General features: G+C 45.5%; 1 protein-coding gene across 2 annotated transcripts in view; it reads left to right on the top strand.

The window, feature by feature from the left end:
- The window catches only part of SART1 (spliceosome associated factor 1, recruiter of U4/U6.U5 tri-snRNP), a 58554-nt gene that overhangs the window by 30610 nt on the left and 12484 nt on the right, over positions 1-15460 (top strand). For both annotated transcript variants that reach the window (XM_088468313.1, XM_088468314.1), the window contains exons 16-19: positions 4079-4166; positions 14237-14327; positions 14692-14827; positions 14906-14995. In XM_088468313.1, coding sequence (XP_088324439.1) covers positions 4079-4166; positions 14237-14327; positions 14692-14827; positions 14906-14995 — 405 coding nt within the window. The remainder of the gene's footprint in view (positions 1-4078; positions 4167-14236; positions 14328-14691; positions 14828-14905; positions 14996-15460) is intronic.

The raw sequence follows: 15460 nt of genomic DNA, 5'->3' as shown, positions 1-15460 counted from the left end.
TTTGTTGTAGTGTAAGGGAGATGTCATGCGAAGCTGATACTTTGCTAACTGCAATAAAGTTTATTACTGTTTTTGTACTGTGCATGCACTCTGTTTTCTCGTCTCATCAGACCCTTACTATAGAGCAGGCCTTGAATAGCAGACCATAGCCCCAAAAGGTTCTGAATAACAAAATTCCCTCTATTGACACTGACTGACTGAAATATCCGTCACATTTTGGGGTATTCAATTAGGTGCGAGAATAGCAAAAATACCACACCTGCAGGTTTTTTGTTTTTTTTATATTAAATTGGGTGCAGCTCTTTTTTTAATTTTTTTATTTGGTTTTCTCCTTCAATCACTAGGGGACACTGGAGCTCAGCACACTGGGGTATAGACTGTGGTTGAGTAGAGCCTGGCACTTTAATCTAAAAGTGTGACTGGCTCCTCCCTCTTTATGCCCCATCAGCCCCAGTTTTAGAAAATTGCCAGAGAGTCTGTGCACATGGTACTGTCTTCAGCCCTTTTGTTAATTTTATTTATTCTACCTCCACTAGGTGGCACACTGATGACCCTGGGAAATAGCTTGGAGAGGAGAGTTTGGGCACCAAGTAGTTAATGAAATGACCCACAAGCCCAGGCCCCCCTCCTCTATACCTCGCCCCCAGCCAGAGACCATCAGTTGTAGTTTGGTGCTGACTAGGAACAGGCACCTTGTGCGGGCATGGGCTGCTAATTAGTGGCTTCTTCATTTTTCGGCAGACAACTATAGACACTTGGGTCAGAGATGTCGTGGCTCACTTTCAACAGCATCCACCTTCCCGGTTCTTTTCCACCAGCCTTCCTACACAGCCAGAAAACACAAAAGCTCTCAAGGCGTCTATTCGCTCATGGCCTCAGGGGTCCTCATTCGGTTCCCCAACCAAAGAGGGTTAGATTTTTACGCCAGTCTGTTTCTGCTTTAGGAGCCGGATGGCTCTTTTCGACCCATTCTCAATTTGAAACACCTGAACAATTTTCTCCAGATTACCAAGTTCCGTATGCAGTCCCTTTTGGTCCATCATTCTAGACTTCGTATCCTGGATGCCTATTTTCAATACCCCCCAGTTACCATCGCTTCCTCAGGTTTGCAATTCAAACCAGCCATTGTCAGTTTTAGGTGTTACCCTTTAGTCTGTCCACAGCCCCTTGTGTGTTTACGAGGGTCATGGTGGTATTACCTTACCTGGACGACCTGTGACACTCCTCAAAGATCATATTAGTCTGATAGTAGAGCCCCTACAGTTTCACGGCTGGGCACTCTATTGGAGGAAATCCATGCTATCTCCGGACAAGATTTTGACCTTACAAGCCGGGATACGCACCTTTCTCAGACTATACACTGCATGCAAATTCTGGGGTCATTGGTCGCAAAGTTCAACATGGTGAAGTACGGTCAGTTCCACTCCCGACCACTTCAAACAGTCATTCTGAAGGGATGGAGTAAGTCTCGCCAGAACCTCAAGGCTTAAACTCTTATTCTTCTCCAGGATGTATGTCTCTCGCTCCTGTGGTGGCTCTAGCGCTCACATGTGAAGAAGGGATGCCCCTTTTGGATCCAGGACTGGGTCCTACTTAAAACCGATGCAAGCCTTTTGGGGGTGGGGGGGTCAGTAACTTGTTATATAACCTTTCAGGGCAGTTGGACGCGTCAGGAGAGCCAGCTTTCCATCAACATCTTGGAATTTCGTGCCGTGTCACACAGCACCTCCTTCAGAGACCTCCGGTGACGGTACAGTCGGGCAATGCAACCGCGGTGGCCTATATAAACCTCCAAAGCAGCGCTCGCATTCAGGGAGCCATGTAAGAATTTAGCCAAATTTTTCACTGGGTGGAACGTCATCTTCTAACACTGTCCGCCGTTTTCATCCTAGGCGTTCAAAATTTGCGAAACTGACTCCTTAAGTGGTCAAGACGTCCATGCAGGCGATTGGGTACTGCGTCAAGGTGTCTTCCAGCTATTAGTCAATCACTCTACAATCAGTAGCTTCCAAGTTATTGCTCCTGCACCAGGGATCCAGCGTTGGCTCAAGGGGAAAACTGTTTTTACTAGACATCTCGTCAGCCCGGAGAGTGTCTGATTTGAACGCCCTCTCGGGTTGCGCCCCAGTTCTGCTGTTCCATTCTTACAGGGATGTGTAAGACTGTCGCCAATTTCCCTGTTGGATCCAATGGTAGCTCCAGACGTGCAGCTTAGAACAGCAGGAGCTTTTCAACAATGCCCTTAAGAAGACAAAGATAAAAGGTGGTTCCAGCGCTTTCTGTGATCTATTCCAAGTTTTGTTTGATAGTGATCTCGGAGGGTTTATAGATATGTAAAAAATTAAAATTTTCGTATACTATCGTTGTTTTTTTTTTTTTTTTTTTTCTTTTTTTGAAAAGTTGAAACTCACCATATATTGCTAAGTGATAAGGATTGGACACAATTCTCACCGCGGTCCCATGGTGGTTACAAAAAGTAACATGGATCTGGGTGTCTGAGTCACTCCAGATTGATATTGATTAATGGAGGGAAACAAATGAGAACAGCTTCTATCGTACAGATCAATAAACCCAATACAAGGTGCTATAATGTTAGGTGGTATACTCGCCTTGAAAGGGTTATAATAAATGCTTTGGACATTTAATTATAAAATCCGATGCCTGTCGGTTTAGTGAGGATGGTATGGTACTACGTGTTGACCTCCAGATCAACAAGTGCTGATCACCAGATCGAAAAAAAATGCCCGATTGAGAAATATTTCAGTCCAATATTTTTTTTTTATTTTTTTTTTAGTCTATAATAGTGGTGTCACACAAAATGTTCATTTTATGACGAAATTTGTTATATTAAAAAAATTAAAATACTTTGTAAACATAAGTGGAGAACACCAAAAATGTGGTTACCTAGCAACGCGTTTCACAGAGCCACCGTCTGCTTCCTCAGCCTCAGTTTTTTTTTATTCCACAATTGGTCCCCAAACATGTAGGACCCTGATGGATTGTGTAAGATTTTATCCCCTTATGATGTTCAGTTGTCTATAGATCTAGAAGGACTTGTTATCCTTTATAGTGCCAGTCCTTTTAATCCATTATTTCCCTAAAATGTACTTGTTTATCACGAATAGTGATCAGTATCTACAAACTGTCAAATACAATCTTCTGAGGATTTGACGAAGATATAAATATCTTTCTAATGTAAACGGCTTAATAGCAATAGCTATTTATATAATTTATTTGTATATTCATAGAAAAATTTTTATTTTCCACGTAGCTTTATTTCAGCGGCTGTTATATAATATATTTTATATAGGTACTGTTAGAGGTGATATAAAAAGATGTACACACATATTATATAACCCTCCCTGTTAGTGCCTAAACCAGTGTCTCCCTCCAGTGATCCCGAAGGGGGGTGCTTGACACAAACCCCCCTCCCCCCCAAACATAATGCTAACCCCGCTATGCTGCCTAAATTTAAACCACCCCTGCGGCTAACTGCTAACGCGCCCCCAACTTATCTCTCCTATCTTAAGTCCCGTTTCGGGCTTCCACAGTCAGGTTCAGACCGGTGGCATACCGTCCGCCGGTCTGCTAACTACATCCCATATAGCCTGTATTATTAATAGGCAGGTTTATGTATTTTACCAGTAGCTTTATATCTTCACCTGCATTAGTAACAGTTTGTTGCCCCTTTTCTCTCAGAGGGGAAACACTATTAAGGGCACATTTTTCTCGATTCAAATGTTAAACTGTGAACACATGGCTGATTTGAAATCTTAAAACTCTCTATAGCAGCCTTATGTAGCTTTCACAGAATTCTACAGCACTTTAAGAGAGACTGTTGCAATATGTATTAGTGGTACAATCTGCTCTATTAGAGAATCACTGTTGCAGCCTTATGTTTGTATTTGCCCTCAGTAAAGTGACATGCTATGGCAGCCTTGTGGTTGTAAATGCATTAAAATGTTTTGTTTGAATGTGAATTATTTTATTTTTTTTTGTATTGGATCAATATATTTTTAATAGATGCACATTTATGAATTACAGAGTGTTAACGTGTCTCCTCCCCTCTCTTGATCAGTATTCAGCTTCGTCAACAACCATTTTGGATGAAGAACCAATTGTGAATAGAGGCCTGGCTGCTGCATTACAGCTCTGCCAGAACAAAGGTAATGACTGCTACTATATATTGTATATTCTGTAATATAACCAATACTGTGACTCCATCACACATGGTCATGTGTTTTGGTGAAAATTACTTGGCTTGAAAAAGATGTGTAGATCTGACTTATATGATTGTTCTCCCACATCTGACAGCTACTTTGTCTGATAAATGTTTTGCTCTGCCTTACTACCAGATCTAGCGCTCCTTAGGACCACTTTGATTCTATAAAACATATAGGGCGAAATTCAATTGTACCCGCCCAACAGGAGCTATTCAATTGTTCCTCCTGTCGGGCGCGATCAACTGCCGGCACACCATTTCAGCTCGCAGCCCCAGCGGGGTGCGAACTGAAATGGGTGAAAAGTGACATGTTTGGGCGCCCAAATGTCAGTTTTCGAGGTCGCACCCAGCACTTTGGTCAGGGGTAGCTGCTTTACACGGCTAAACCTGAACACTTTGGGCGCGATCAGCACGAAGAACTGCAACAATTGAATAGCGCCCCGCGATCTCCCGGTCACTTTAGACGGGAGATCGGGCACGCTATAACAATTGAATACCGCCCATATAATTTTACCAAAGCAACAAAATATGTTTCCACATTTTGCTAAAATTATAAAAAAAGAGAAAGTGATAGCGACATTAATGCGTAAGGTCCGTTTTGCTCATTTCAAAATAAGCGAATATGCATTTTGTTATATTTCTTACGAAGTAGCAAAACTAGCATGGTTCATAGATTAAATTTATTCCTTCAGCTATCTGTGTGATAAAATCATACTGCTTTCTCTCCTGGAACATCAGGGAGACCCCTGAATTACGGGAGTACACTGGACTCACGGGAACGCTAGATCTGGTATTCCTGCACACCCACCCATTTTTCAGTAAAAAGTGTGTGAACAGGGTTATAATGCAATTTGCAGCATTTGGTTTGAAAAATACAACATGTAGAGAGGATTGTTGTTCATACCAAATCTTCTGGGTTTTGTTTTTTTTCTGGCCTACATCCATGACTCTACACCAATTGGCCATAACATTAAACACCTATCTAATATTGTGTAGATCCCCCTCGTGTCTGGCAAAACAGCTCTGATACATTGAGGCATGAACACCAGAAGACCTTTGAAAGTGTCCTGTGTTATCTGGCACCAACCTGTTAGCAGCAGATCCTTTGAGTCCTGTAAGGTGCAAGGTGGGACCCCCATGAATATGGGGGGCAAGTCAACACCTTGGTCATGTTCCCCACGTCATTACTGAACAATATTGCAGTGTGGCAAGGTGCATTATCCTGCTGAAAGAGGTCACTGCAATCAGGGAATACATCTGCCATGAATCGGGGTATACTTGGTCTGCAGCAAGGTTTAGGTAGGTGGTATGTGTCAAAGTAACATCCACATGAATGGCAGGGGATGTAGTTACCATCCTAGCTGTCAGAATACCGGCATCGGAATCCCAGCTCCAGACTCTCGACCGCTAGCATCTTGACTGTAAGTATTAGGGTTAGGCACTAGGGGGGAGGGTTAGGATGTGGGGAGGAGGTTTAGGATTAGGCTGAAGGAAAGATGGGTTGGGGGTTAGGGTTACCTGCAGGCATCAAGATTCTGAATGTTGGGATGCCACTGTCTGTATTCTGACCGCCGACATCCCGACCACCGGGATCCCTTACCCCACCCAGTGGCAGGACTCAAGGTGTCCCAGCAGAACATTGCCCAGCTTGCCTTTTTCCCATAGTGCATCCTGGTGCCATCTCTTCCTCATGGAAACGATGCACATGCACCCAGCCATGCACATGTGGTTGGTTATGAAACAGGGTTGCATAAAATCTGATATTTAAAAAAAAAAAATCAAAACCTGATTTATTTGCATTAAATAGGATTTTTTTTTTTATTAATTTTTTTTTAAATGTTTAAAAATGTGAAATGTTTTTCTTAGAATATTTTTAGTTAAATTAAAAAAACTCTGATTGAAATCAAATCCGTTTTTGACTTATCTTGTTTAAGAAAAATCAGATTTTTATGCAACCCAGTTATTAAATACCGGCGGCTGAATAGTCGCCAGTTGAAATACTGACAGCGGCATCCCGACAAGGGCTGTGAGTACCCTAACCCCCCCCACCCACCCTCCCGGTGGTGCCTAACCTTAAATTCCCCCCTCCCACGTAGCCTAACTCTCACGGGGGTTGCCTGACCCTAATCTCCATCTGGAGGTCCACAAACCTAACTGCGGCTTACCTTTGTTCGGAATGGCGGCTGTCAGTGTATTGGCGGCCGGATTAATATAGGCATTGACATTCCGACGACTATCTTTAGTCCCGGGTCGGCCTTTTGATGTCGGGATTCCGACGGCCGGCAATTTAACTGCATCCCGTGCACATGATGTAAAAGAAAGCTTGATTCATTAGGCCAGGCCACCTTCTTCCATTGCTCCATGATCCAGTTCTGATGCTTACATGTCAATTGAAGGCCTTTTTAGCTGTGATTAATCAGGCCAGGGGTTAGCATGGGCACTCTGATCAGTTTGCGGCTACACAGCCCCTAAATGCAGCAAGCTATGATGCACTGTGTGTTCTGACGCCTTTCTGTCATAGCCAGTGTTAACTTTTTTTTTTCCAGAAATTTGTGCTACAGTAGTTCTTCTGTATTCAGACCAAACTGGCTAGCCTTCGCTCCCCAATAAGCCTTGGATGCCTTTGACCCTGTTGACAGGTCACCAGTTGTCCTCCCTTGGAGCACTTTTTAATAGGTACTAACCACTGCATAAGGGGAAAATCCCACAAAACCTGCCGTTTTGGAGATTCTCTGATCCAATCATCTAGCCATAACAATTTGGTCCTTGTCATAATTACTCAGATCCTTATGCTTGGTCATTTTTCCTGCCTCCAACACATGAACTTCAAGAATGTGACTGCTCACTTGCTGCCTAATATATCCCACTCATTGACAGGTGCCATTGTAACAAGATAATCATTGTTTCTTCTTCAGGGTCCATAGGGCTCCACAGGGAGACAATGAGGTGTAGGTAGTACTTGGGGGACCGAACACCAACAGCAAAGCTTTTTCCTGTTCCACGATGCTCCAGTCCTTCCACCTATACCCTGCCCACAGCCTGAGGGCAGCTCTGTCCGACAGGAGCTTGATCACCATTCGAACAATGGGGCTGCTATTAAGCAGGCCAAGCTTTACTTTTATTTACATTTTTACTGCAGAGCAGAAGCGCTAGACAGTCCTTTGGATGTCTGCACTGCTGCCCCATCACCCCTCTGCGGCGCTGTGATGCCAGCTCATGGCTAGGTACTCAAGGAGGTACTCCGGGGCGGGTGGGGGGGATTTAGCTAGCAGGGCTTCTCGAACCCCAGACTGTAAGGAGGATCCCCGCTTGCGGGGACCCGTGTCTATGCGACCTTGAGCTGCTCCTCCCTCACCCTCCGCCCCCTCTGAGACTCACGCCAGCCAATTTATGCATCAGCCTCAGGTCTCTGTGAAAGCTGGGTCCGGTCTCCCTGTATACCTCTCCCAACAGCCAGGTTTTACAGCGTTATTTCCTACAAGCCACTGCGGTTTGTGTAGTTGATTTTAGTGCCCACTGCAGTTTTATTGTATATTCTGCATTGTATGTGACTTGTACTAGCGCTGCTGTCTTTTTTTTTCTCAAACTTTTTTCTCAATTTATACCTTTCCCTATTTTTCATTATAACCCTGGCATACTGAGGTATAGAGTGTTCATTGTAACTCACATCTCCCTATATCTCACATTAGAGATGCAGACTCCTATGTAGTTGAAGCGGCTCTGGATACCGGCCTCCTAGCTTCCAAGGCATCTGCTACTTACGTGGTAGCCCGTCGTATTGTTTGGCTTCACTCATGGAAGGCAGATTCGGACTCTAAAAAGGCTTTGGCGTTTCTGCCTTATTCTGGGAAGATCCTGTTTGGCACAGAATTGGACAAGATTGTGACTACCTTGGCAGTTTCCAAGACTGCCTTCTTGCCCTCTGCATTTACTACGAAGCCTTGGATGTTATCCTTTCGGTCCTTTGTTCCGCAGGGAAAAGCTGAAGGTCATTCATTCCTTTCCAAGACAGTCGGCATCCACTAAGGCCTCCAAGCCTAAGACTAAACCGACCTGGGCTACTGGATGTCGACGGGACGGGGCTCCCGTTCTGGTGTCAGACCACCTCAGACGCATGGGTAAAAGTGTCTCCCATGGATACGACCTCCATTCCTGAGGTAGCCACCCCCTCCCAGGTAGTTCTTTTCACAGGATCTCCATCGGACCCAAGCAAAGCCCTGCTGCTCCAGAAGACCATTCAGTCCTTTACTGCTCTCGGGTAATAATTCCGGTCCACTCCTCAGAGCGAATGAAGGGCTATTATTCTACCCTTTTCTTAGTTCAGAAGCCCAATCCTCAACGGCCTTAGTCTCATCGGCCTATGCTCAACAGGTCTCTGAAGAAGTTTCAGGGTGCCAAGGTTTCATATGGAAACCCTACGCTCTTTTGGCCTGGCTATGGAGCCTGGGGACTTTATGGTGTATCTGGACATTCAAGACTCTCTACCTGTACCTGTAGTGCCTTCTCATCAGCAGTATCCCCAGTTTGCTATACTACAGCAACATTACCAGTTTCAGGCTTTGCCTTTTGGGCTTTCTACGACTCCTTGGTACTTTACCAAGATCATGGCAGTTATGGCTGCCTATCTTTATCATCAAAGGATCAGACTGCTTCCATACTTTGACGAACCCCTGCTCTTGACAAGCTCCCCAGAAATTCTTCACTGCCATCTACAAGTAACCATTGCCTTTCTACAAACACGTGGTTGGCTGATCAACTGGAAAAAGTATTCCCTGACCCCCTTCTCAAAGAATGGTACATCTGGGAGCCTTCCTGGACTCTCAGGCTCAGAGAATATTCCGAACAGCAGACAAAATCTTTGTATTACAACACGGAGTGCGCAGATTACTCCACAGTCGCTGAGTGTCAAGTCAATCCACTCTGCAATGCAGACCTTGGGACCCATGGTGCCCACCTTCGACATGGTGGAGTTTTCTCAGTTGCACTCCAGGCCCCTACAACACCTGATCCTCTCCAGATGGAACAGGCTGCACTATCTGCTCACATCCCAGACGATGGGCCTGTCCCTAGCCTGGTGGCTACAGACATCTCACTTAAACAAGAGTCGCGCTTTTTGGATCCCAGACTGGGCACTCCTCACCACAGACGCAATCCTCCGCGGGTGGGGCGCAGTGACCGGCCAGCACTCCTTCCAAGGACACTGGATTCCAGGCAAGGCCATCTTACCAATCAATGTCCTGGAACTGTTGGTAGCTCCGGCTTGGCCCAGACGCCATTGGTATTTCAATCTTCAAAGACGTTCCTCTTATCTTCCTCTACGACCAGACCTGTTGTCTCAGGGTCACTGTCTACAACCGGACCTGGCCCTTCTGGCTTTAACGGCTTGGCTCTTGAGACATTCCTCCTAAGGTCTAGTGTTTTCTAGCTCTGTGGTCCAGACCATGCTCAGAGCGCATAAACCGGCCTCTGCCAAGATTTATCACTGGGTGTGGCATACATATTTCCAGTGGCTTGCTACTAGAAACTATAACCCTCCAGGTTTTTAGGGTTTCTAGAATCCTTGCCTTTCTTCAAGCTGCATTGGATCTTGGATTCCTCCTAGCCTCTCTGAAAGTGCACGTCTTTGCTCTGTCCATTCTAACCTCCATTCTAACCCCTGGATTTGGTAAATGTCAAATGGCTCACTGCGAAGACTTTCTTGTGGCTATAGCATCTGCCCATAGGGTACTGGATTTAGGGGTGCTTTCCTGACTCTTCCCTTTTGCTAATCTTTCATACGGACAGGGCTGTTCTTAGAACGCGTCCTGGCTTCCTTCCCAAGGTGGACTCTTGTTTCCACCTTTAATGAGGAAATTGTGGTTCCGGTCTTTCAATCCCCAGACCTCTTGGCAGGTGAGGCCTCTTTGGATGTGGTCCGTGCTCTGAAGATCTAAGTGGACCGTACTAGTACCATCAGGAAATCTGACTCTCTTTATCCTATATGGATTCCATAAGAAGGGATGGCCAGCTAATAAATAGATTCTGGCCAGATGGCTTCACATGACTATCTCAGTCTTACACGAAGACTGGCCTTCCAGTGCCAGCTACAGTATCTGCTCATTCTACTCGTTCTGTGGGTCCATCGTGAGCAGCCCACCCTGGCACATCTGCCGAACAACTATGTAAGGCGGCCACGTTGTCTTCTGTCCACATCTTTCTTAGGTTCTATACCTTTGATACAGTTGCCTCTCAGGAAGCTTCCTTCAGGCGCCGGGTTCTCCTCTCAACACAGGAGCGTCCCTTCCTTGAAGAACTGCTTTGGGACATCCCTATTGTCTCCCTGTGGAGCCCTATGGACCCTGAAGAAGGAAAAAGTTATGGTAAAACTTACCCATGTTAACTCTTTCTTCGAAGTCCACAGGGCACCCTCCCTGACACACCTGGCTTCTATGGGTTTCTTCTCTTAGTCACTTGTTTCCTTTTCTGTGTGAGAGTGTGATTCTTCAGTGTACCAGTCTTCCTTCTCTCCTATCCTGCTCCTGCCTTGGGCTTGTTAACAAAACTGAGTTGCCATAATGAAATGAAACTAAATCATAAAAATAAAGCTTGGACTGCTTAATAGCAGCCCCACTGTTCTAATGGTGATCCAGCGCCTGCCGGACACTAACGAAACTGAGTTGCCCTCAGTCTGTGGGCGGGGTATAATTTAATTACCATCGTGCTTATCTTGCCCTGGGATTCAGGCAGTTGCCTTTATGCTAGATTCCTACTTCTTTGTACTTCACAATGCAGAAATCTATTTCTTTCACTGAGATTTCACTTTTCTCTTGTGCTTTAAAATGCAAATCATCTAAAAAAAAATACTGTAGGGGACGTGATCAAAATTAACCTTTGATAGGTTCCAGGGGAGGATTGGGTTGGAAAACCAGCCCGGGAAATTTCTGGAAGCAGCTCTAATGGAGGTGGGGTCTGTCGAGGAGGGAGGGGGGGTGTCGGGATACTCCCTCCTCAGAGGGACGAATTCTGAGTTGGATGCAGTGGTGGCTTTTCTTGTAGCTTTTGCTGCAGCCGCGTAGGCGACTTCATGCTAATGGTGCTACAAAACCCTTCCCTGTTCTACATCTGTGCGTCTGAAAGTGCAAGACTGAGACGCCACTTTCAGTGTCTACATATGCTGCAATCGTCCTTTGTGCGTCTTTACACCCCACCATCGCTGCCACTGTTGACGTTTGTTACTGCATCATTCATGTCTCTGTACGCAACCACGATCAACAATATGCCTGTGTCACCCCAATAACACCCTCATTCTATGTTACATGTGCATCTGATTAGCCAACCCCCTGTAACCACCCAGTTACAGTACCCCAAACACCTTCCTAATACACTGAGTCTGTACGAACATCATCGGGACACATGATGGAAAAAATCCAAAACATATTGACCCCAATAGGAAAAGACCAACCTCATTAGTAACCTCAGGAAAAAGCAAACATACACATTAGCTCCCACAGGGGAAAACACATGAGCCCCTACAGCAAAATAACAAATACATTGGCTCTCGCAGGAAAAAAAATAATACACTAATACATTTACCCCCAGTACCGATTAATATATTCATCCCCAGCACCAGAGGCATAACCAGAGTTGATGGCACCCAGGGCAAATAATAAAATAGAGCCCCTTGAAAACTGTTCCATAATCCTCTTACATTTGCATTCAATAAATACATACTGGAAGCAAAAATTAGGGAAGCTTAAGGGCAAGGCAAAACATCAATATGACAGCAATGAACACTACATTCACACTGTTGTTGAATTAAACATTTAGGTGAACAGACAGGGACCTGCAGGCCACCTAGGCCCCTAGACACTAGAGGGATTTTACAGTGAAAAATAAGTTTTAGAGGTCTTTGAACATTTCAGTCTCCACTGGTGACAGGAATGTTAGGCACTTAAAAAGAAAAATTACTTTCTGCTCTTATTAATCTATCACTGTTTTCAAAGGGTAAATTGTGCTGATCTTACCCTGTATAGACGGGAGAAATGGAAGACTAGGGAGGAGGAGGGGTGTGGCAACTGGACAGTGGGTTGTGGGGGCAGATTGGAGAAAAAGAAAAGTAACATATGGGAAGGGGAGACATACACACGCACACACAGACACAGAGAAGCTCACATGTGGGAACAGATAGGTACACATCACATACAGGTTGGTGACAGAAAGACTAACCTAAAAATGTTGACAGACACATAGGGAGAGCAGAAACAGTGACACAGAATGCCACATATTCCTGGTAGTGTCAATCCCCCTACACCTGCCACACATTCCTGGTAGGGCCCATCCCCTACACCTGCCACATATTCCTGGTAGGGCCCATCCCCTACACCTGCCACACATTCCTGGTAGGGCCCATCCCCTACACCTGCCACACATTCCTGGTAGGGCCCATCCCCTACACCTGCCACACATTCCTGGTAGGGCCCATCCCCTACACCTGCCACACATTCCTGGTAGGGCCCATCCCCTACACCTGCCACACTTCTGGTAGTGCAAAAACAATACCATAAAAATAGTAGTATAAATAAAACAATTTGAAATACAAATGACTAAAAATAAATGAGATTTAGACCGGCCGTTAAGACGACTAATTTATAGTATCAAGTTAAAAAAGATCAATAAGATTCCTGGTAGTGCCCATCCCCTATACCAGCCACACATTCCTGGTAATGCCCATCCCCTATACCAGCCACACATTCCTGGTAGTGCCCAGCCCCTATACCAGCCACACATTCCTGGTAGTGCCCAGCCCCTATACCTGCCACACATTCCTGGTAGTGCCCAGCCCCTATACCTGCCACACATTCCTGGTAGTGCCCAGCCCCTATACCTGCCACACATTCCTGGTAGTGCCCAGCCCCTATACCTGCCACACATTCCTGGTAGTGCCCAGCCCCTATACCTGCCACACATTCCTGGTAGTGCCCAGCCCCTATACCTGCCACACATTCCTGGTAGTGCCCAGCCCCTATACCTGCCACACATTCCTGGTAGTGCCCAGCCCCTATACCTGCCACACATTCCTGGTAGTGCCCAGCCCCTACACCTGCCACACATTCCTGGTAGTGCCCAGCCCCTATACCTGCCACACATTCCTGGTAGTGCCAGTCTCCTACACATGCTCATCCTGGTAGTTCATCTCCATCACTCCCCTCAAACTCCTGCTAGTGTCCATCTCCTACTGTATGTCCATTCCTGTAACACTCCTCTCACCCACTGAGAGCCACGCCCCCTCCCATACTGACTGTACCTACTCTGTGCACAGTAGGAGAGGGTGTGATGTCCTTATGTGTAATTGAAGGCAGGGGTTTGTCAGACAGATGGGGGCAGCCAGCAGTATATAACAATACTATGAAGCACATGATTGTATACTGCCGACTTCCCTCTGTCTGACAAACCCCTGGCTTCAGTTACACATAAGGAGACCTTGTGCTGAGAAAATGTTTGAATTGGGCGCCCAGTTAGATTAAAGCATCTGCCCACCCCCAATCACCCTCCCCCCAGCCAAGCTACTAACTGACGTGCTAGACAGCTGTCTCATACAGAATTCCTTTCTGAGCTCCTCCCTGTGTCTCCGCATTTGCTCCAGCTGTGATGCTGCTACCAAGAGCCTCGGCAGCGGTTAAATAAAAAGTCGGTCCACCCGCCTAGCCATGCTCCTGCACCAGCTTGCCAGAACAGATGATGACCTCCAGTTTGTGTTCCACAGTAAAACGCAAATCCTGAAAGTGCGGTAGCCGACATTGGCAAATTTATAAATTGGCCCGACCGACAGTCAGTGTCGGCCCGGCCGGTGGAGGGGGGCAAGGGACCGGCCCAACGGGAACTTTTCCACTTTCCTGGTGGCCCAATATGCTCCTGTTAAATTCCCCCCTACCACCCCCTTTACAATATAATGGTTGCAGCTTTAGTATTGTCTTGATCAACTCAGATACATTTTGTGATTTCATCATTGTAAAATTAATATTTATTTTCTCGCAGGCTTATTGGAGACAACTGTACAAAAGATAGCACGTGTTAAAGCTCCCAATAAGTCCCTTCCATCAGCTGTATACTGCATAGAAGACAAAATGTAAGTACCCGTTGTACTTGTCTTAGACATTCTAAATATAATTTGTCACGAAGGTTCTTGTGTGCATTTTGTTATGCTAGATTCTAATGTTTGCGTCTGTGTTTCATGGTAAACGTAGTTTGCACCTTTGGCTATAAATGTACAATAAATAGGTTTGTGTCATCTAGATGCATCCACCTGTCTTCAGTACTCCTCGGTCTCACCAGTGACATAAGTGCACACCACTTGTCTGTAGAGGTTTAAATACTCTGTCCAGTGTTGTCTTGAGCAGCAAATGGTCTGTTGTTCTTACTGGCAAAACACATCAAAGGATTTTGTCCCTAGGTGAGTTTTTTAAATTGAAACTCATATTTTGTATATACAGGGCAATAGATGACAAGTATAGCAGACGAGAGGAGTACAGAGGATTTACACAGGACTTCAAGGAAAAAGAAGGCTACAGACCGGATGTCAAGATTGAGTATGTGGATGAAACTGGGCGGAAGCTTTGTCCAAAAGAGGTAATCTTTACCACGTCTCCCCTTTCATCTCCTGCTGACTACCAGATTATAACCTCTTGTTGACTCTTCTTGCCATAGGCTTTTAGACAACTATCTCATCGGTTCCATGGCAAGGGCTCGGGTAAAATGAAAACAGAAAAGCGTATGAAGAAACTGGATGAGGAAGCTGTGAGTAATGGTGTAATGTTTGTGTTTTTGGATTGACTGTTGCATTATTGGTAAATCGAAATGCAAGTTGCTTTGTATGAAAAGGCTGTTAGTATTTTACACTGATTATTACTATTAGCTTTCACCTTCCTTCCATTTGTGGGCGAGAGATTTTCCAAAACCTAGGTTTGACGTTGCTGTTGGGGAGGAGACGGTTTGGAGGGAATGGGGTAGAGGCCAGGATCTCCGATGGATGAAGGAGATTGTATGGCCTTTCTCTCATCTGCGGTGGCCAGCTGGTGTGACCCATGGGTCACTTAGCCGTCCAATTTTTAACCCTTTTTGGGCAATCAAATAATACCAAGAGAGAGTATGTACACCTCATTGCAGTAGTTTGATCCAAGTAAATATGGGGCGCTCGAACCATATCCAACAATCATAGTGAGGAAGAAGCGGTAGAAGATGAATCCTTGGGAAAATCCGGAA

This window comes from Taudactylus pleione, unplaced genomic scaffold (assembly GCF_031769625.1).
Source record: "Taudactylus pleione unplaced genomic scaffold, aTauple2 ptg000085l, whole genome shotgun sequence".
NCBI lineage: Eukaryota > Metazoa > Chordata > Amphibia > Anura > Myobatrachidae > Taudactylus > Taudactylus pleione.
Note: the sequence above shows the minus strand (reverse complement) of the source record. Positions and strands in the feature narration are given on the sequence as shown.